The 21,497-nt window shown below is 34.6% G+C and overlaps 2 protein-coding genes across 3 annotated transcripts in view; both read right to left on the bottom strand.

Annotated features, from left to right (window-relative positions):
- Positions 1-3,228, bottom strand: part of crtc1b (CREB regulated transcription coactivator 1b) — a 43,391-nt gene extending 40,163 nt beyond the window's left edge. The window contains exons 1-2 of the mRNA XM_067388548.1: positions 2,982-3,228; positions 1,049-1,165 (exon numbers count right to left, since the gene is read on the bottom strand). Of these exons, the coding sequence (XP_067244649.1) occupies positions 1,049-1,165; positions 2,982-3,107 (243 nt within the window). The 5' untranslated portion in view covers positions 3,108-3,228. The remainder of the gene's footprint in view (positions 1-1,048; positions 1,166-2,981) is intronic.
- A 5,577-nt stretch (positions 3,229-8,805) lies between these two features.
- On the bottom strand, positions 8,806-21,467 carry klhl26 (kelch-like family member 26). 2 transcript variants are annotated; one of them, XM_067388546.1, is made up of 5 exons: positions 21,378-21,467; positions 21,140-21,291; positions 20,884-21,003; positions 16,218-16,403; positions 8,806-11,114 (listed from the first exon to the last, which is right to left on the bottom strand). In XM_067388546.1, the coding sequence occupies exons 3-5, from the start codon at positions 20,931-20,933 to the stop codon at positions 9,533-9,535; spliced, it is 1,818 nt and encodes a 605-aa protein (XP_067244647.1). In that variant the 5' UTR covers positions 20,934-21,003; positions 21,140-21,291; positions 21,378-21,467; the 3' UTR covers positions 8,806-9,532. The 2 variants fall into 2 exon arrangements, with proteins under 2 accessions (XP_067244647.1, XP_067244648.1); XM_067388547.1 differs by having other exon boundaries at positions 21,140-21,440.
- Positions 21,468-21,497: the final 30 nt, after the last annotated feature.

The raw sequence follows: 21,497 nt of genomic DNA on the forward strand, positions 1-21,497 counted from the left end.
AAAGAACAAAAGACAAAGAGAAAATAATTCACTGTTCTTGACTGAATAACGTTTGTAATTTCAATAAGGATTAATCTATATTCAATTTATAATTTATGCAGTGAAGACTGTGCAGTGTTTGATTATTCAATTACTGTATATTCATATACATTAGATCTGTATATACATTAGATCTACCTGAAACTCTTAAATCAATTTTTTTTCTTTTTTTTTTTTTAAAAATGGGTCAAAATGTTCAAAAAGTTAAAAAAAAAACAATGAAAACAACTTTTTTGTGCATTTCAGGACAGGTAGAAAAAGTAGAAAAAACTTTAGCATTGAGCCCTTATTTATTAATGGCACAGCTAAATGTGACATTTATTACAATGGGTTTATGTCAAGATTGTTTTAAGTTCACCCTAAATTAAAAGTTGTTTTTTAAAGAGAAAAAAAAATCCATTTAATAGAGACATCAGTCTCAGTACTGGTATCAGGGAGACTGGTCTTCATTCATAATGCTTAGTTAAAAAGACACCATTCAACAAATATTTAAAATATATTGTCTTTATTTTGTTTCTACATTATTTTGGAAATTCAATGTGAAAGTATTACAGTATAAAAATATACTAAAAAATAACGTAAGGTGTGATTAATCACGACTACACAAAAATGAGCAATTAATTAGTTATTTTTTAATTGATTGACAGCACTACAATATATACAATAAACAATGTAAACATAAAAGATACTAACGCTCAATATCTCATTGAGTAATGACTAATGACTAGTTATTATGTCATTCATGTCTCAAAGTGTCTAAGCTTGACCAGAATACTTCACAAGCATATTCATTTTTTTTTCTTTTCTTTTCTTTTTTTCTTTTTTAAAAGTTATACAGTTGAAAAGGTACTGCATAAGAGGAATGACCAATCTAATGCACTATGAGTTTTATCCAGTTAGGATGTTTATGAACGTGTGATTAGATCATCTGAAGGTAAATTCAATCATAAAGTGACAGCATGGTGTGTACGACAGAATTTAAAAACTTATGAAGTTTCTAAGGTCTCACCTGAAAAGGGAGGTCAGTGTTGCTATTTCCAATCTGATTGACATTGGGCAGTGACCCTCCATAGCACTGAGCTCGATTCTGGCCTAGTTGCAAATACTGGGTCTTCTGTAACTGCAGCTGTGCAAAATAACAGTGTGTGAAAAGCAGCAGTGAATGACGAAATGAGCGCATGAATGAAAGGTAAACCAGATACGATGGAGTAAAATCACTTTATCAAAAGAAGAATGAGAAAAGCAGACCAGTGATAGTTAATAAAATGTAACCGAATATGGGTATCAACTTATGTGACGCACGCTAATATATGTCATAATTCAATACCAAGGGGCACAATAATAGGCTGTATTTCAATAGAGGTGGAGCTAAATGCCATAAGTTATCCTCCAGTGAATATTTATTATCAAAAGCCAAACTTGACGTCATGACTAAAAAAAAGTTTAAAAAAATTTCACAGAAAAAAACAAAAAAAAAACAAACATATGTTGGCAACAAACGGGGCAAGTTGTCACAATGAAAATCTAATATTTATTGACTGATTTGAGAAGAATGACTTTTTATGTATAAAATACTATCAAATAAAATTAAAAAGGCACCTTCAACAACTTATGTATAAGTTAGGTAATCAGTAATTTAAATGAAACAACAATAATCACAATGGAACAATAATAATAATAATAATAATAATAATAATAAAATTGTTTTGGACAAATTGTAATGAATGATTTGTTTAAAATAACAACATATAAAACATGTGACAACATTCCCTGACCTGACATTTACGAAAAATACTACTATGTTAAAATCTTGTGATATACTATTTAAGTTTTTAATATTTTGAATTTTTATATTTTCTGTTTTCAATTTAAAGTTTTAGTTGTTTGTGTTATGTGTTTTGTCATTTTTATTAGCTTTTTTTAACATGTCTAGTTTTTATTTATTCGCTTTAGTTTAAGTACTTCAAGTTAAACTAAACAAAAATGAGAAAAGCTGAAATAAAATTGGTCTCAATTTTTTTTTTTAAATATTTCACTTGCATAAGTGTTTATTTTGTTTCAAGTAATGAAAAAAAAACGACTGCTTTTAAAACTTTTAATATATATATGTATATATGAAAAAAAAACATACTTTCAGTGAACTTTAATTTAGAGTTATTATTATTTAATCAAAACAACCCAACTGCAGTTTGATTGATATTACTTGGAATGCACAATAATAAAAAAAAAAATAATAAAAAAAAACATGTTTTGTGAGAATGAATAAAAATGGAGTTAACTGTTTTTGCAAATGAACTCTTCAAATGTTTTTTTTAATGGTTTTATTTTTATTTAACGATAGTAACCCTGAATATATCGTTCCCATTGCCTTTATGCATCCCATTGTGGTTTTACTGCATTTTGTTTTACCAGCCTTTACAAAAACATGATAATATTGAAATCCTAGTTGGATAGATTTCATCAAAAATACAGAAGTACTGCTACAGAATGCGCACGTGTAATTACTTTAAACTCAAAACCTACTGATATACATATTTTGTGACAACTTGCCCATGTGACAATAGCCGCGGTCTCCTCTATATGACATTAAATTATTTCATAAGTACTGTGGCCTGATACACACAACGAGAACGAGAAATAAAAGACCGAGACGCAATCACAATCCGTTAAAGGCCAAAACAGGTCCCTGTGCAGATGTGCATGACATCTGTCCGGCCATGCCAGCATCTCTCCAGCTGCATCCTCAGCATCTCTGAGCTCATGCATCCGATCGGCCTCCCGTTACGCTCAAACCCTGGGACATCATTATCGTCCTTCGCCGATTTGTAACCGCTCTCGGGCGACAAAAGTGTTCTTAAATCATATACAGGCTATATCCTACATAGCAGCTGTGCTATGCGCGCGTTTAGCCGCGACACACGTATCCGTTCTGACACACGTACCCGTGCAGCTCGCGTGATGCTCAGGTCTTTCATGACCTCCTCAAACGCCGCGGTCTCCTCCGCCTGTTTCTGGTTGTGCAGGGCGATTTTCTCGCTAAATTTTCGCGGATTGTTTGAGGTCGCCATCTTCCGTTCTTCTTCAAAACACAGAGCGTTGCGTGAGACGCGTTGTGCGCTGCTGCTGCGGCGGCGTCATCATCACGGGAAGAGTTGTGGGCATTGGAGTCCAGTGTCAGTCCACTGGAGGAGCGCCTGATTGATAAAACAAACAAACCCACCAGGATCTTCGCTAGCTGAGTCTGAAATCTTTAATGAACTCGTTTCATGTGTTGATATAAGATACTTGAGATCGGGTTGGATTATGATAAGAGGCGTGTGTGATAATGCGAATGGGACAAATGTTTTAGAAACATTTTTTAATAAAATGGTTGTTTCACAATAGGGAGGCGGTTGAGAGAAACTTAAAACATTAATAAATAAATAAATAAATATTTATATTGGGATTTATTCAAATATATATTTCGGTTTTTTTTTTTTTTTTGCTCATATTTCATTATTTATCAGTTTTTTTTTTTGTTTACTTATGCAAAACAGAACCCCTTCCCCTTTATTTGTTTTACATTGCAATAGAAAATATGAGCCTATAAAGTTCTGTTTTTTTTTCACACAGAAATAACAACAACAATACATAATAATTAGTAAAACACTTTATATACTTTTTGCAAGGAAAAACTTTTTTTTTTTTTTTTTTTTGTAGTACAAGTGAAATTGAGAACACATTTGTGTGTATTTTTTATTTACACCACTGTAATGGTCACAACACAGCAGATGAATAAAAACAAAAAACACAAACATAATTTCACACATGGAAGACCAAATGTGTAAAAGTATAACTGTGAAAGTGCTACCAATATAAATACCTTCAGCTTTTTTTCTTTTTGCCACACATTTAAACATTTAATACATTTATAAATACATTTCTACATCAAAATTAGAAAAAAAAAAAAAAAAAGTCAAAAAACAAAATGATTGAAATTGAACAAAAAAAAAAAAAAAACCTGGGGTTGAAAACTCCAGATAATTTGTTACATTTACATAGAATCAAACAGAACTTTAAGTGTTTCTAACAGGTTAAGGCTGTTCTGTGGTATAAATCCAGTACAAGATAAAGGCCATTTGTTCATGTGTAAGGACCTGGTAAAGTATTACCAGATGCTGTCCATATTTATATTTACATCTTGCAGGTAAATTAGTCCTGAGCTAAGGGTGACAGCCATTTACTGCTGTAACCATGGTAAATTCTATCTGTATACATACACAGAATGTAATGTATGCTGTTGGAAAGAACAATGGGTCTCATTCACTAAGATTGCGTATATATAAATAAATATGCAGGGCTCCAGACTAACGTTCCGGAAGTGGCACCAGCACCTGATTTGTACCGCACCACACATGTAATATTAATAATTACTAATAATGTTTTGTTTCTTGGAAATGCACTTTTGACAGGACGTAGATGTAAATCAATGTAATTAACATTTGTAAAAAATAAAATAAAATAAAGAATAAAATAAAAAATGTAACAACCTAATTTGTTAAATATTCTTACTGAGTTAGAACTATACTCTTACTAAAAATAACCATTGGTCTTCCATAGTAGGCTATATACAGTGCCCTCCACAATTATTGGCACCCTTAGTAATTATGAGCAAAAGCAGCTGTGAAAATAAATCTGCATTGTTTATCCTTTTGATCTTTCATTAAAAAAAAAAAAAAAAAAAAAAATCACAAAATTCGAACTTTTCATTTCAGGAAAATAATTGAAAGTGGAGGGAAACTCACATTATGAAATAAATGTTTTTCTCCAAAACACGTTGGCCACAATTATTGGCACCCTTTTATTCAAAACGTTTTGCAACCTCCTTTTGCCAAGATAACAGCTCTGAGTCTTCACCTATAATGCCTGATGAGTTTGGAGAACACCTGACAAGAGATCAGAGACCATTCCTCCATACAGAATCTCTCCAGATCCTAGCTCCATGTTGGTGGTGCTCTTTAGTTCACTCCACTCATTCTCTTTAGGGTTCAGGTCAGGGGACTGAGATGACCATGGCAGAAGCTTCATTTTGTGCTCAGTGACCCATTTTTGTGTTGGATTTGATGTTTATTTTGCATCATTGTCCTGATGGAAGATCCAACCATAGCCCATTATTGGATTTCTAGCAGAAGCGATCAGGTTTTGATTTTTATTTCATAGAATCCATGATACCATGAATCTGAACAAGATGTCCAGGACCTTCAGCAGAAAAATAGGCCCACAACATTAAAGATCCAGCAGTATATTTAACCGTGGGCATGGGGTACTTTTTATCCATATGTACGCCAAACTCATCTGGTGGGTTTGCTGCCAAAAAGCTTTTTTTTTAGTTTCATCTGACCATAGTAGCTGGTCCCGTTTGAAATTCCAGTCGTGTCTGACAACTGAATAGGCTGGAGATTGATTTTGGATGAGAACGGAGGATTTTTCTTGAAACCCTCCAGAACATCTTGTGGGGATGTAGGTGCTGTTTGATCATTTTTTAGGCTTTCTGAGACTCAAGGCTCAACTAATCTCCGCATTTCTCCAGCTGTGATCCTTGAAGAGTCTTTGGCCACTGAAACTTTCCTCCTCACCACACATTAGGATGATTTAGACACGTCCTTTTCCAGGCAGATTTGTAACATCTTTAGTTGATTGGAACTTTTTAATTATTGCCCTGATGGTGGAAATTGAGATTTTCAATGTTTCAGTTATTTTCTTACAGCCACTTTCTATTTTGTGAAGCTCAACAATCTTTTGCTGCACATCAGAACTATTCTTTGGTTTTACTCATTGTGATGAATGATTAAGGGAATTTGGCCTTTGTGTTTCCTCATGTTTATTCTCCTGTGGAACAAGAAGTCATGGCTGGACAATTTCATGTTCATGATCACCCTGGTGTGCTAAAAAATGTACATATGAATGTGAATATACTTCAGAGATATCTTACTCATAAGAATTTCTAGGGGTGCCAATAATTGTGGCCAACATGTATTGGAGAAAAACATTTATTTCATAATGTGAGTTTCCCCCCACTTTCAACTTTTTTTCTTTCAATTTAAGGTTAGAATTTTGTGAATTTTTTGAATGAAAGATCAAAAGGATAAACAATGCAGATTTATTTTCACATCCACCTTTGCTCATAATTACTAAGGGTGCCAATAATTGTGGAGGGCACTGTATTTAGATCATGATAACCACAGGTAAAACCACACATGGTATCTCACAAAAAAACAAACAAACAAAAAACAAAAACAAAACTATGCTAGGCTATCTAATGACTTTATGGCATTTAGTCTATAAACAATATAGTATAGAATACAAATGCACAAAACTGCTATAGCTTCTTACAAACATTTCTGTAATTTGACCCATATTTTATTAGAGCTACTCCTTTAATACATTTAATATGTCTACATTAATAATATAATATAAATTCAATATGAAAATTCCTGTCACAATACATAAATTGTAAGCCTTTTTAATAATTGTATAGTAAAATTCCATATATATATATATATATATATATATATATATAAAATGTATGTATATATATATATATATATATATATATATATATATATATATATATATATATATATATATATATATATATAAAATGTATGTATGTATGTATGTATATATATGTATGTATATATATATATATATATATATATATATATAAATAATGTATATATATAATGTATGTATATATATATATATATATATATATATATATATATATATATATATATACATACATTATATATATATATACATACATTATATATATATATATATATACATACATACATTATATATATATATATAATTTAAATTTATGAATACGAATCACATAAACTGAAATGATCCTTTCCCTTGTTCCTGATTTTTTTTTTTTTTTGAGTGCAGAATTAGTGTTCCTACAGTACATTCATGGTAAATGTAGGTGATTTTATGAGTTGAGCACAATCGTTGTGGCACAATGTTTCTCTTGTTTTCCACATCAGTGTTGTTGAGAAAGTCAGCATTTAAACTACTTTAAATCACCAGGAGATGAGGTTTGTATCGCATAGAATATGCAAAAATGTTAATTATTTTAACAAAATAAGGATTATGGAAATTGCATGTTATATTTTGTTTAGTAATGTCCTGAATAAACTATTTCACATAATATATGTTTACATATAGTCCACAAGACAAAATTTAGCTGAATTAAAAAAAATGACCCCGTTCAAAAGTTTACATACCCTTGATTCTTAATACTGTTTGTGGTTACATGGATGATCCACGACTGTTTGGTGACATTTTTTCTTCAGTCGATCACAAATTATGATTTTTAACTGCAACCGCTGCCCTCTGTCATTCAAATAATGGCGGTTGATGGGAACTTCATCTATAAGAGTGAATAAACCTTGCTTAGACAAATCAAAATGAAATCCTGCCGCTGGGCAAGGTTTATTCACTCTTATAGATGAAGTTCCCATCAACCGCCATTATTTGAATGACAGAGGGCAGCGGTTGCAGTTAAAAATCATAATTTGTGATCGACTGAAGAAAAAATGTCACCTACATCTTGGATGCACTGGGGGTAAGCAGATAAACATCAAATTTTCATTTTTGGGTGAACTATCCCTTTAAATGCAGTCTTAAATGCACGAGCCCTTAAATGCGAATGGATTCTGCTGTCAGTGTTTTATCGTTCAACAGCTCTAAAAAAAATTTCTGAAGGTGATCCCAATGATATAGTTTCTCTATAACGTTATCGCAGCATGTTCTTCAACCAATATGCCCATATAGGTCGTTTGTCACTTCCCTGAAATACGACCCATAGGAGCGTTTGCTAAAGTTGCACCCCTATTGACAACAGGACACTTTCATTTTAATGCATTGTTCCCTTTTATCTGCATCACGTTTAGGGTTTTGCATAGCTCAGTTGGCAGAGCATTGCAATATATAACAATATGCAATCATGTGATCGTTGGTTCGATCCTAGGGAACGCATGTGCTCATAAAGTGTATATACACTATAAATCACTAAGGGTAGGTTTAGGGGTGGGTTGGTTGTAGTTAATAAAAAAAAATGAGTTTTTCTAAATGGAAACAGGACAAATGGTGTAAAAAGTCCACACATTGCATTTAAATAAACACGCATTTTGATAACGTCAGTCATACGTCATTTCTTGACGACAGATGTAACACGACACTGTCATTATTTTTACGCCAGGTAGAGGGCGCATGACTTTAAAACGTAAATATAGATCGTAATAAGGTGCTTGAAAAACGACCTATAGCTGTGGTGTGGACACTGCTATTCTTTTATATTTAGAACGATTTTTAGAACTATATCTTTATCGTTATCTTTATAGTTATTGTTCTTGGTGTGAAAGTTCTTTTTTAGAACAAATTTATGTGTACGCACATGTTCTGAATTAGGCTGAGATTTTTCATGAGAAGTTCTCCTGTGTGTACAAATACAAAATAATTTAGGCAATTATTAGTGAATGAGACCCACTTTTTCTAACATTTAGAAAAAAATAACTCAATTTAGAATGTATATTATACAATCAAATTAGAAAAAAAAAAAAAAAAAAAAAAAACAAATATAATCATAAACACATCATCATAGTATAAAAGCACAAATAAACACCATAGGTAGTTTATAGAATGTAGTGTTTTTTTTTTCTTCCACACATTCAAATTACAACAGGACAACACAGTATGACAAAAAAGTTGTGCTGTAATTCCATGTACATATGATCCAGTCACTTGACATACTGTATATACCTTGTAAAAACATGTTCAGAGAACGCACCATTCAAGTCATTAAATCACTGATTGAACATTAAAGTGCGTAATGAAATGTGCTTGCCTAGTTTTTTGAAATAAAACAAAAGTGCAGGTAGGTTAAAATATTTTTACCCAGTGAAATATAACTCTCATGAGATAATCAAATCATATCTAAATTAGATGAACAAAGAACAAAGGCCTATTCTATTATACAACAAGTCCAAACTGCTATGCCGAACAATTCATTTTTTTTTTTCCTTCTCAGCAAATGACCGAAATTCAAATCAGACTAATTGGTTTTGTTGTAAAAACCAGTGAGAACAGGCCATGATATTGCCCCAGTGTTGTTGGTCCATTCAAGTCATCAATGCAAATCCCACAGGCACTTGTATGAAACCCTCATTAGTATGAAATGGGGCAATCTACAAGAAGGGCCGAAGACAATGTTACTGCTTGAGAAGTGTGTAGAAAGATGCTTCACATTCTCAAAAAGCTCATCAGGAAAATTTGTGCTTTCATGTCATTCACTCATACCGATGTGAACAGACTTTAAATTATTCATGCTTGGAAAACGAAGACATAACGATGTCCCTTTTCAATGAGAGAAAGCCAAATATACCATTCATTTTACTGCTGTCTGCGTGGACACAAAACCTTAAGCAGCAAATGTAAGAATATGTGCTTAGCGCTGGGTGGTTGTTTGGGGAAGAATGATAGGAGTACAAGCTATTCCTGCAAAAGATTCTGGAAAATGAAGATCTCTTTCCCACTCATCCGTCTCTGTATTATAAACTTGCACGATACTTGTGACATTATTTAGGTGCCAGTTGTATCCTCCAACTATATAGATCTTTTTATCCAGCAAGCAGCAGCCAGCCTCCGACTGACCAGCACGCATTGGACTGACTGTTGTCCATTGATCGGTCTCGGGAATGTAATACTCTACAGCTAGAACATCAAAGCAGCGGTCAACATGGTCCATTCTGCCACCGAGAGCATAAATACGATTGTTTACGCTGATCATAGCATGCAGAACTCTCGGTTCGTTCATGGGACACTTGAAATCCCACTGATCTAAGGCTGGATCATAGCAATGAAGAGTCTTCTTATCCTCCACAGACACCCCATAACCTCCAGAGATGTAGAGTTTCTCTCCACATGTAGCTCCGGCATGACCCCAGATTCTCCTCTTCAGGGAATCCACATAAGTCCACTCATTTTTCCTTGGACAATAGCACTCCACAGAGGACAAGCTGCCAGACCTGTTGCGTCCCCCTGTAGCATAAAGTTGTCCTTGCAGTGTGTTGAGCTGAAACTGAATGCGGCTCTCCTGCATGGGTTGGATTCGAAGCCACTGGTTCAGATGGGGGTCATAGCGGAAACAGATGTCAACTGCGCCCTCTCCACTGCGATATTGCAAATGCTGGCCACCCACGACGTACACAAAATTGTCGAGAACTGACACACATGCATGGCTGCATCCCATCTCCATTTCGGTCAACTCTTTGAACTGTCGCACCGTGATGTCAGGCAGGTAGTAAACTTTGCTGCTCACAGTGCGGTCATTGTCGGTGTAGGGTGTTCCACCGAAAGTTATTAGTGATGTGACGTCTGAGCGAATGGAAGTTCGAGGTGACTGCATTTCGTGCTGTCGGAACGGAAGGATCTGATAATTGAAGGCCTCTAGGAGAAAGTGTCGACACTGCACATCCTCAACCATGATGTCGACAGTTTGGACACTGTCCACAAGCTCAGACGATCTCATTAGCGGGAAGCGCACATGGCAGAGCACTTCGCTGGCTGCAGCTCGTCTGGATGCATCATGCTGCAGCCAGCGGATCGCTGCATGGAACAAGTCGATCTCACTACAGTTCTTCAACTTGTTGCTCTGAAGGAAGAAAACCAGTCGTTCCATTGGAATGTGAAGAAAGTCATCCTCCTGAGCTATCTGCAGGAAGTGACGGAACGTATATGCATCGACTGACTGTTTAAGGGATGAGAGGCTGAATGTGGTGGCCATCTGGCCAATGTTTAGGCAAGTCTCAACACTCATGGCTGATTTCAGGAACTCCTCACAAAGCTCCACCACAGGCACCATCTGCAGGAAGACAGCTGCACCAAGAACATCCTGAATGCAGTCCAAGTCCAAAGTGACCTCAGAACTATAGGCAAAATCAATAATGTGCTTCAGTCCTCTAGCTGAAAGACCTTTTAGCTCTATGGTGTTTTGGTTTGACTCCTTCATTCCTCCAGTAAACATGGCTCTGTATGGATCAAGAAGAAAAAGATTTTACACCTCTGCTCAAATTGTGAAGAAAGAATGACTTTTAAGCTAACCCCAAAGTGCAAAGGTGACTTCTTACATTTTTAGGAGTCTTAGAAAACGAATGGGAAAAATATTTCCAGAACTAAGTAGGCATTCAAAATAATAAAAATCATAATTCAATTTCTAAGCCTTGAACCAAAACAACATCATAAACTTGACTAAGGATATGTTCACACAAGATGTGTTCTTTCATTTGCATGTTCAAGATGTCTCTGGCTGTTTCAGTGCTTTTTGTTTTTAAAGGGTGATACATTTTATGAGATGATAACAGATACGTTTGTGTTGAACATCATAGAAGACAATGTTAGTGTGTTAAATTTAATTCTAGAAGATTTTTTTTTTTAAATCTATGTGAAAGAATGTTAAGTTCTCACACACTATTGTGCATCAATGAGTTATCACTGATATCCTCTTGGCCATCGTTTTTAATGATTGCATTTTTGAGTGGCATACATTTTCTTCCATAAATACCGTCTACAACACAAACGCAATCTATCCACAGTGTAACTGGTCTTTAGAGCTCTGAGTATAACTCATAAAACAGCTCAAATTTGTAAATAAAGGTTGCAAAATAACAGTATTTTTATATTTTCAATGGGGAGTACTAAGTAATGAAAATGGCAGTGCATTCATTAATGCATTAAATCATAGCTAAAACAGGATATGTGTGTATTTGTGTGTACTGTGGGCTTGTAGCATGTATAATATATTTGTTCGATTTGTTGCATGCAATGGAGAATTACAGCGTGTGGGTCCCTTTGATGCTTTTAACTCAATGAGAGTAAAATCAAACTGACTGGTTCAGAAGCCACTGTTGTGTTGTCTTCCCTCTTCCACTCCAGTATACAGAGAAAACTTTTTTTCAAACCATTTGAAACAGTAGTGAGAACTTAGCAGTGCTGATATAGGGGGTTTCATGACTGATTGAGCACATTTACATATGGACAAGCGTATTTAGCTTTACACATTTCCAAAGAAACAAAACAAAAACAACACACTGTTCATCCTGTCCAAAAATGTACATCCCCTGGCTCTTATTATAGTCTGTTAAAGTGTGAAAAGATTAATTTCAAAATTATAGCCACTGTAGACAGGAGTCAAATATGAAAAAGAAACTGGACAACCAATGAATGTGCAGGACCAGGACAATTTTCTGAAGAACAGTAGACAGTTTAACAGCTTAGGACAAAAAAGGAACTTGAAAATTGAAATCTTTGATCATCTAGGTAAAAACGCACTGTATTAAAGAGAACACCACATATTAAGCCCTGCTGCTATTTTTTACCACAACGCTGCTCAGAATATAATATACAATGCCAAATTTCAGTCAATGGGCCACAAGAGAAGAGATGCAAGTCTTCACTGCTTTAGTGATAAGAGGATAAAAGAATGGGAAGTTGTGAAGAAAGTGGACGAATAAAACTTCCTAAAGAACTGCATCTTTGTTCTTTCCAATTTAGCCTTGATGCCTTTGATACTTTTTCATCTGTATGTTTTGGTGCAACGGTAATCTAGTAACACCTAATACCTGTCTTAATACCTGCAGGGCATTTGCACACACAAGCTTTGAGGCAGTCGGTCTCAATCGAGATGTGTTATAGGCTGCCTTCGTCAGTCTCCACGACAGATGTGGCATTTACTCTTATATCCATCTCCAACTGTAAGCTCTTTCAGCTGTGGTCTACTAAATGCGTCAAAGGCATCAGGTCTAAAGTGAACAAAGACGCAGATCTTTAGGAAGATTTATTCGTCCACATTCACAACTTCCCATTCTTTTCTCCTCTAACCACTAGTAAAGCAGTAAAGGCTTACATCGCTTCTCTTGTTGTCCATCGACTCAAAATTACAACCAAAAGCTGCACAATGTAGCATCGTATATTATAATCAGAGTTGTGTTGCGGTAAAAATAGCAACAGGGCAGCGTCAGTAGCTCACCGAGTGCAACCATTTGACATCATTGACGTTGTCGATTTTACCATGTCAATCTGAGCACAAGTCCAATGATGAAACATTAGAAGAAATAGTTATTTAACCCAAGCCATCCATCACAATAATGACTTGAGCATGAGTTTCTCAGCGATTCACTACTCAGTTTGAGGTACATTATGAGATGTAATACCTCACTATCAGCATTAACAAGTGTATGTCCATCAACAAACCGATGTGTATGTTTTTAATTTAATGCGGTGCACATGTGGTAACTTTATCATTAACTGTATCAATAATGGTGCATACATTAGCCTAGAACTAACGTGAATGGCTGATTTAACACTAAAGTTTGTAAAACAAATCTTGCTTCATCCTTTATCATTACTCAAAGTATTAAGAACGATGTCACAATCTGTATTAATGGACAGTGGGCCCACAGCTGATCAGCAGTATTTCAGTAAGACAGCGGGTTAACTGGTTAGCCAGAGACAATATAGCTAAAACACAAAACTAAGCATTTTGAACACTCGGTATAAAATGCATCAATAATTAATCACACGCACATGTCAGTTTGTGATTCTGAGGATCAAGTTGGTCCAAGTAAAGCAGGTACTGTCCCAACTTTAATCAGTGATTTTTCACAGCCTCACACTTTGGAAGTGAAAATAAACCAAATTTCCTTTCACAGCGCAGAAGTTTTCGTGGGATGTCCATGCAGAACGTAGGCAGGAATTATGCAAATGTATTAACTTGTTATGTGTGAACACTGCAAAATGGGATTCAAACTAAAAACGACTTGTTTAAGCGGTTCAGAGTCGACTCTTTCTTTTGAGAGACAATAACTTTATTTATGATGCACATTCAGCTTTAAAACTTTGCAGTCTGTTTACATTCACATACAGCTACATTACAAACTGCATGAAAGGTAATTTTCAAAAATGCATAATAGGAGCACTTTAATAAAAATGAAAAAACTTTAGTAATTACGCAAGTATCCATACCCTTCTCTGAGACATTTAAAATTCAGCTCAGAAGCATTTCAGTTTTGCTGGATCATCTTGGGGATGTTTCGACACTTCGATTTGAGTTGTGGCAAATTCAATTGAATGGACATGACTTGGAAAAAGCACACTCCTGTCAATTAGAAGACACATAAAAAACAGCTAAAAAAAAAAAAACTAAAGTACTCTCAGACTGTGTGAAAACTAGTTTCTCTGGTCTGATGAACCTTAGCAGCTCCAAATGGATGAGTGGAAACCAGGCACCACTCATCACCTGCACGAAACCATCCAGTATTAAACAGTATAGCACAGTGATGGCAGCATCATGCTGTGGGGGTGTTCAGCAGCCAGGACTAAAGGACTTATCAGAACAGAAGGAAAGCTCAATGCAGCAAAATATTGAGATATCTGGTCCAGAGCACTCAGAACCTTGGACTGGGCATAAGATACACCTTTAAACAGGACAACGATCCTAGGGACACCACAAAGACAATACAAGAGCAGCTTATGAACAACTCTGTGAATGTCCTTGAGTGGACCAGCCAAAGCCTGAACTTGTCTTGAACCCAATCAAACATCTCTGGAGAAACCTAAAAATGGCTGTTCACCGACGGTGCAAAAGCTCTGTCAACCTGACATACACTCCCAAAATGTCACATCATACCAAAAAGACTTGAGGCAGTTAAGGTCCTTTAAATAATTACTGCGTTAAGGTATGAATACATATGCAATTCAATTATTTCAGTTTTTCCTTTTTAATAAATTTGCAAAGTTGAACATAATAGCAGGTGGTGTTGATTTTTTTCCCTATGCAACTGCATTAGCAAATCACAACAGAAGGGCCAGAATGAGGGCTAAAAATGTAATCATTTTTGTGAATACGACTGTTTTGTGTGTGTGTGTGTGTGTGTAAAAAAACAAACAAACAAAAAAACACTTAAAACATTAAAGGTGCCATCGAACTTTTTTTTTACAAGATTTAATGTAAGTCTAAGGTGTCCCCTGAATGTGTCTGAAGTTTCACCTCAAAATGCCTCATAGATTTTTAAAAAAATTTTTTTAAACTGCCCATTTTGGGGCATAACTAGAAATGAGCCGATTCAGGCTGCGGCCCCTTTTAGTTGCTCGCGCTCTCCGCCCCCTCCCGAGCTCTCGACTCTATTTTTGCATAAACAAAGTTCACACAGCTAATATAACCCTCAAAATGGATCTTTACAAAGTGTTCGTCATGCATGCTGCATGCATACATCGGATTATGTGAGTATTGTATTTATTTGGAGGTTTACATTTGATTCTGAATGAATTTGATAGTATGCGCCGTGGCTAACGGCTAATGCTACACTTTTGGAGAGATTTATAAAGAATGAAGTTGTGTTTATGAATTCTACAGACTGCAAGTGTTTAATAATGAAAATAACGACGGCTCTTGTCTCCGTGAATACAGTAAGAAATGATGGTAACTTTAACCACATTTAACAGTACATTAGCAACATGCTAACAAAACATTTAGAAAGACAATTTACAAATATCACTAAAAATATCATGATATCATGGATCATGTCAGTTATTATTGCTCCATCTGCCATTTTTCACTATTGTTCTTGCTTGCTTACCTAGTTTGATGATTCAGCTGTGCACAGATCCAGACGTTAATACTGGCTGCCCTTGTCTAATGGCTTGAACATGAGCTGGCATATGCAAATATTGGGGCGTACATATTAATGATCCCAACTGTAATGTAACAGTCGGTGTTATGTTGAGATTAGCCTGTTCTTCGGAGGTCTTTTAAACAAATGAGATTTATATAAGGAGGAGGAAACAATGGAGTTTGAGACTCACTGTATGTCATTTACATGTACTGTTACTGGTACTGTTGTTATTCAACTATGCCACGGTAAATTCAATTTTTAATTCTAGAACATTAAAACAATAAAAAAATCATGTTATGACCCCATTAACACTGACAAAATCAAGGTAAGTCTATATTTGCAGTTGTCAAGTCATTTCATTGGGTCATCAATAAGAACAAAGATTAACCTTGTAACTAATTTTTATTAATCTCTCCATTTACAGCTCAGTTGGCTGGTGCTAACAAAAAGTGTATATCTCACCTGAAGTAGTCACTGCAGGAGGCCAAAACCGCTTTATGAACCTCAAAGCGCTCGTTGTCAATGGCCAGAACCACATCCAGCAACTGACCTTGATCACGCAACGCAGACAACCCCCTCAGGAGAGTGTTGCTGTGGCTGGGGGCCGAGAAAGTACAACGGAGCGTGCTATTCTTGTTGTTAGCCATGCTGGAAAAAGAGAGAATCAGTTTACGAGGAATTGTATCTCTCACCACTCCCTGATCATTGTCTCTGGCTACACAGTCCATAGAACTTCAGAATGAAGCTTGATGAGTTTGATGTATCCTGACGCTCCAACAATTGGTCTCAGTTTCTAAACTGGTGCATCAACATGATCCCTGTAATGGCACTTTACTTTTAAATTATTCAATAGAATGGATAAAGAACCTATTTGAATAAAGAATCCATAAGCCTTGAAAAAACCAAGCAACACGCAGTCGTTTGACCCAAACAATTAAGTGCTTTTGATGACAGTGTATATAGTATGCTCAAAAGCTAAACAATAAAATTAAAGTTCTGCACTGTCATTGTTCCTAACTTTTATGATCCCATATGACAATGTTTTAACATTTTATTTTTTTCACTCATACTCTTTCTGTTTTGACTCTCTGGTGGTGAATGGCGAATCACACACATGCTGATCTATACCATCACTGTAGTCCAGGGGCTGGTTTAACTATCTGGATGTGAATAAAAAGGTGTAAGTTCTACGGTGTGAGTAAAAAGTCTTATGCTGGGCTTAGCTATGCCCAGAAAATTATGTAAAAATATCATTGTAAACGCAGTCGATTATTACTTAAATGGTTAGTTCTCCCAAAAATCAAAATAATGTCATTTATTACTATTACTACATTCATACCCGTTCCACACCCGTAAGACCTTTGTTAAACTTCAAAACACTAATTAACCCCTTAACTGTCACCCCCACTTTTTTTTTTAGACAAGAAAATGCACTATCCAAACTTAAATGGTTGTAATTCAAGCATACGTTGGAGTATAGACAAAAGGCTGGTCTTGTTTTAAAGATGAAATTTGGCAGATTATTGTAGATGTGAAAAAACGTATGTAAGTGAAACTGAAAAAAAGTTATAGAAGTTTATGTTTATGAAAATGTAAAATGTAAAAATATAATATTTTATATTTTACATAAAATATATATTTTACAAAACAAGTTTTACTCTAAAGCTGCAAGGAAATCAAAGCCAAAAATCTGAACAAGTTGTGTTCCAAATTTCAGGTTGATATCTCAAAAAATGAGCTTTCAGTAAGATTTTGTTTGGGCGCAGTACCACACTTTTTCACTAGATGACAACCAAGCTCCATTACTGACCATATAAAGGCGCCTCCATTTCCATATATGGTTTGAGTGATCTGAACCATATATTTCCATTATTTTCATACAATTTATGAAGTAAATATCCTATATAGAAGTAGTATGGGAATTTTGGCAGAATTTGAATATGAATTCAGCCTCTAATAAACATAAAAATAACATGTATGTAGGCCTAGGTTAGATCGGCGCCACAATCATAAACGTATTTTATTCCAATTAAAAACATTTTCAGACCTTTTTTTCTCAAAAAATTGAATGGATGTTATCTTTTGAACTCTTGGCATGAAAACAAACATGTTTCAACCAATCTTTAATGATTTTTCATGTTCATTGCAATTTCAAAATAAAGGTCTGAACATGCCTTATGAGTATGAAAATATGCTTGTTGCAAATTGATAAATTACTGCTCCTATGTAATTTATTTTGGAAATCAGTCACCAAATATGTAAACTAGAGATTCTAAGCTTTCAAATGATATATAGTTTGTCAAGATTCGTTTAGGTTTACTATAGAATATTACTGTTTGAAATATAAAATGGCAAACGTCCCACCTGTGGGACGGTGACAGTTAAGGGGTTAAGATATTTTGATTAAATCCGATGGCTCAGTGAGGCCTCTGGAGACAGCAATGGCATTAAAAAAATCCAATCCAATCTCAAGATCCAAAAAGGTACTAAAAGCATATTTAAAACAGTTCATGTGAGTTAAGTGGTTCTACCTTAATATTATAAAGTGACAAGATTTTTTTTTGTGTATATCTATATATCTATATATCTATATATATATATATATATATATATATATATATATATATATATATATATATCTATATATCTATATCTATATCTATATATCTATATCTATATATATCTATATCTATATCTATATATATATATATATATATATATATATATATAAAATCAGCATATTAGAATGATTTCTGAAGGATCATGTGACACTGAAGACTGGCGTAACGATGCTGAAAATTCAGCTTTGCATCACAGGAATAAATTACTTTGTCAAATATATTTAAATAGTAAACAGTTATTTTAAATTGTAATAATATTTCACAATATTACTGTTTTTTTTTACTGTATTTTTAATTAAATAAATGTAGCCTTGGTGAGCAGACAAAACTTATTTTAAAAACATTAAAAATCTTAGTGGTTCCAAACTTTTGGACTGTACTGTGTGTGTATATATATACACACACACACACACATTTTGTTTGTGAAGGTCTTACGGGTGTAGAACGACATGAGTGTGAGTAATAAATTATATTATTTTCAATTTTGGGTGAACTAACCCTTTAAGTGAATGTAAACAACGAACAAAAGAATGAAAATATATTTGTAACAGTATATTGGATCAGTGGAGCTCTTAAAGTGACAGCAGCTTGCTGCGGTCTACTGCAACCATCTGTGGCTTTAAACTTTATTAAGGATTAATCTTTATATTATTTATAAAAAGATAACCATGCAGTGTTATTTTACATTTGATTCGATTTTAATTTCTGTACATGAATTTTGTTCAGTTGTATTTATTTGTGCTATTGCTAATTAGTTTATTTGTTCTTATTTTATTAATGTTTACGTGTCTTTAATAATGCTTGAAATTTATGTTAATTAGTCTAGTAGTTTTTGCTGTGGTATTTTTTTTTAAAGTGCCCCTATTATGGCATTTAAATGGTTCCTATTTTTGTTTTGGGAGTTCCCAACAACAGGTTTAAAAGCATGCAAGGTCAAAAAAACACTTTCATTGTCTTATAATATGCATTTATTATTACCTTATTTGCTAAACGACTCCCAGACGATTCGCTCAATGATTAATTTTGCCAAACTTCTCGTTTGTGTGACGCTAATCTGCGGTAATTGGTTAGATGACTTCTGCTGGTTAACATGGAGTACAGTATACAGTGCTTGCACCACTAAAAGCTAGAAAAGTTACTTTCATGGTACCTAAAACCCAGGACTGGCGCAAACTAATCTTAAACTTACCTGGCTAGCCAGCTAATCCAGTTTCATGGTACAGGCCCCTGATCAATATCCCAGGAGTTTAACTGGCTTGATGCTATTCTCTGATTAAAAAGTGTTCCTTTAATTTTTTTGAGCTATGTACATTTTGCTGAAATATTTCTTGTTGGAAATTAAATCCAGGTTTAGGTTTCTACATTTAACACAAATAATCGTATTTTCTATGTGAGCAGCAACAGTAAAGGGACTGTTTTTGGAGTATCCGATAAATGTAAAATCATTACTATGTTCAGTCGAGTGAATGTGTGTGTTCCTCATACCTTGTACAAGTTGACATTTTGTGCTTTTGTTTCTGTTTATTATAATTTTTAATTTAGTCATTTTAACTTCTGCTTAAATGGTAAATAATCAGTTGATTTTTTGGTTTAAAATGCAATGTTTATATTTTAACCCTTATTTTTAAACCTCTTTTTTTTTTTCCTTTTAAACACATAATGAATAACCTACATACACACATTCACTATATTTGTTTTCATAGCCTTTATATTGCACATTGTTTGGAGGACAACATCGGGCAGGATGTGAAATAGCATTTTTTTTTTTTTTTAAATAATGGTTTTAAATTAATTTGGCGATTTTTCATCTGATTAATCGATTAATCAAAGAAATAATCAACAGATAATCAATTATCAAAATAATTGTTAGCTGCAGCCCTAATGTAGCCTACAGTATAATGGATACTAATTTTGATATTTGCTAAAGATTACATTAAACTTAATAAATTATTATCATTTTCAAAGATTAATCTTAAATGAGAATTAAAAGGCAATCTAAATGTAAAAATAGGGGGAAAGAGCATGCACAATGACAACTTACAATTTATATTGAACTGATATCAACAAATGTGAAAAACCTATTGATATGACTCTACTCGATTACCATTATTGTAACAATTACAGTTAAAATGGAATTCCTACACAGCTGGTCATGTGATGTCAACATGGCTGCTCCTATGAGAGGGCGACCCACTCCGTGCAAATTCAAATCTTAAACCTTTTCTAGAAAAATTATGTCTGAATTCTTCATGTAATGTTGGGGTAAATCATTGTAATGATATTTTTCAAAAGTGCTTTTCATTTCTTTACGTATAAAACTTTAACAAAACATTACTGAGTGTACCTTTAATAATATTCCAAAATGTATAAATAAGGACTGCAGAATAAAACCAATTTTGTTTCTTTCCTAATATCATCACTTAACCCTGTTGAATTTTGGAGCCACATCTCCCTATGCATGCATCAAACGCATCGCATGTAACATTTGATGCTACATGCATGCCTACCTGCTTTGAGCTCGATTCACAGAGAACTCCACACCATCTGACTCCGCCATGCTCAGCGAGGATGAGGATGAGGAAGGTCATCATGTGCAGAAGCCCAAATTACCGCTAACCATGCTCAATCTTAATAAGATAGGAAAAACAACACATGCCAATGACAAAAAAAACAAACAAACAACCCATATTATACTTACAGTTTTAAGTGCATAGGCTTCTACGTGACATTGAGAACAAAAGAAAGAGAAGTAATGATTTCTACCCCATTAATATTGTACGGCCTGTACACTTGGACAGTCCGGGTGGAGCTGAAGAGTTCAGCTCACCTGCACGCGCCTCTCACCCTCAGCTCGACCCCGCGGTTTCTGCTGCGCGCTCACGAGCACGCCACTCACAGGCTCCTTCGCATTACGTCTACCCCCAAATGACACAACTAATCAAAATAAAGCACGTGCAATCATGTAAACATATTGTTTATGGGGGGAATAAGACATTCATACCTATCCTGGCGAGTTTGTTGCAATGTTTTTATCACACATATAGCCTCTCTCGCTATTTTCGCTGTCATAAAGCGCAGTTCTCGACGTAAGGGGCGTGTTTTTGCCTTTTCAACACGTCAT

This window comes from Chanodichthys erythropterus, chromosome 6 (assembly GCF_024489055.1).
Source record: "Chanodichthys erythropterus isolate Z2021 chromosome 6, ASM2448905v1, whole genome shotgun sequence".
Classification (NCBI taxonomy): Eukaryota; Metazoa; Chordata; class Actinopteri; order Cypriniformes; family Xenocyprididae; genus Chanodichthys; species Chanodichthys erythropterus.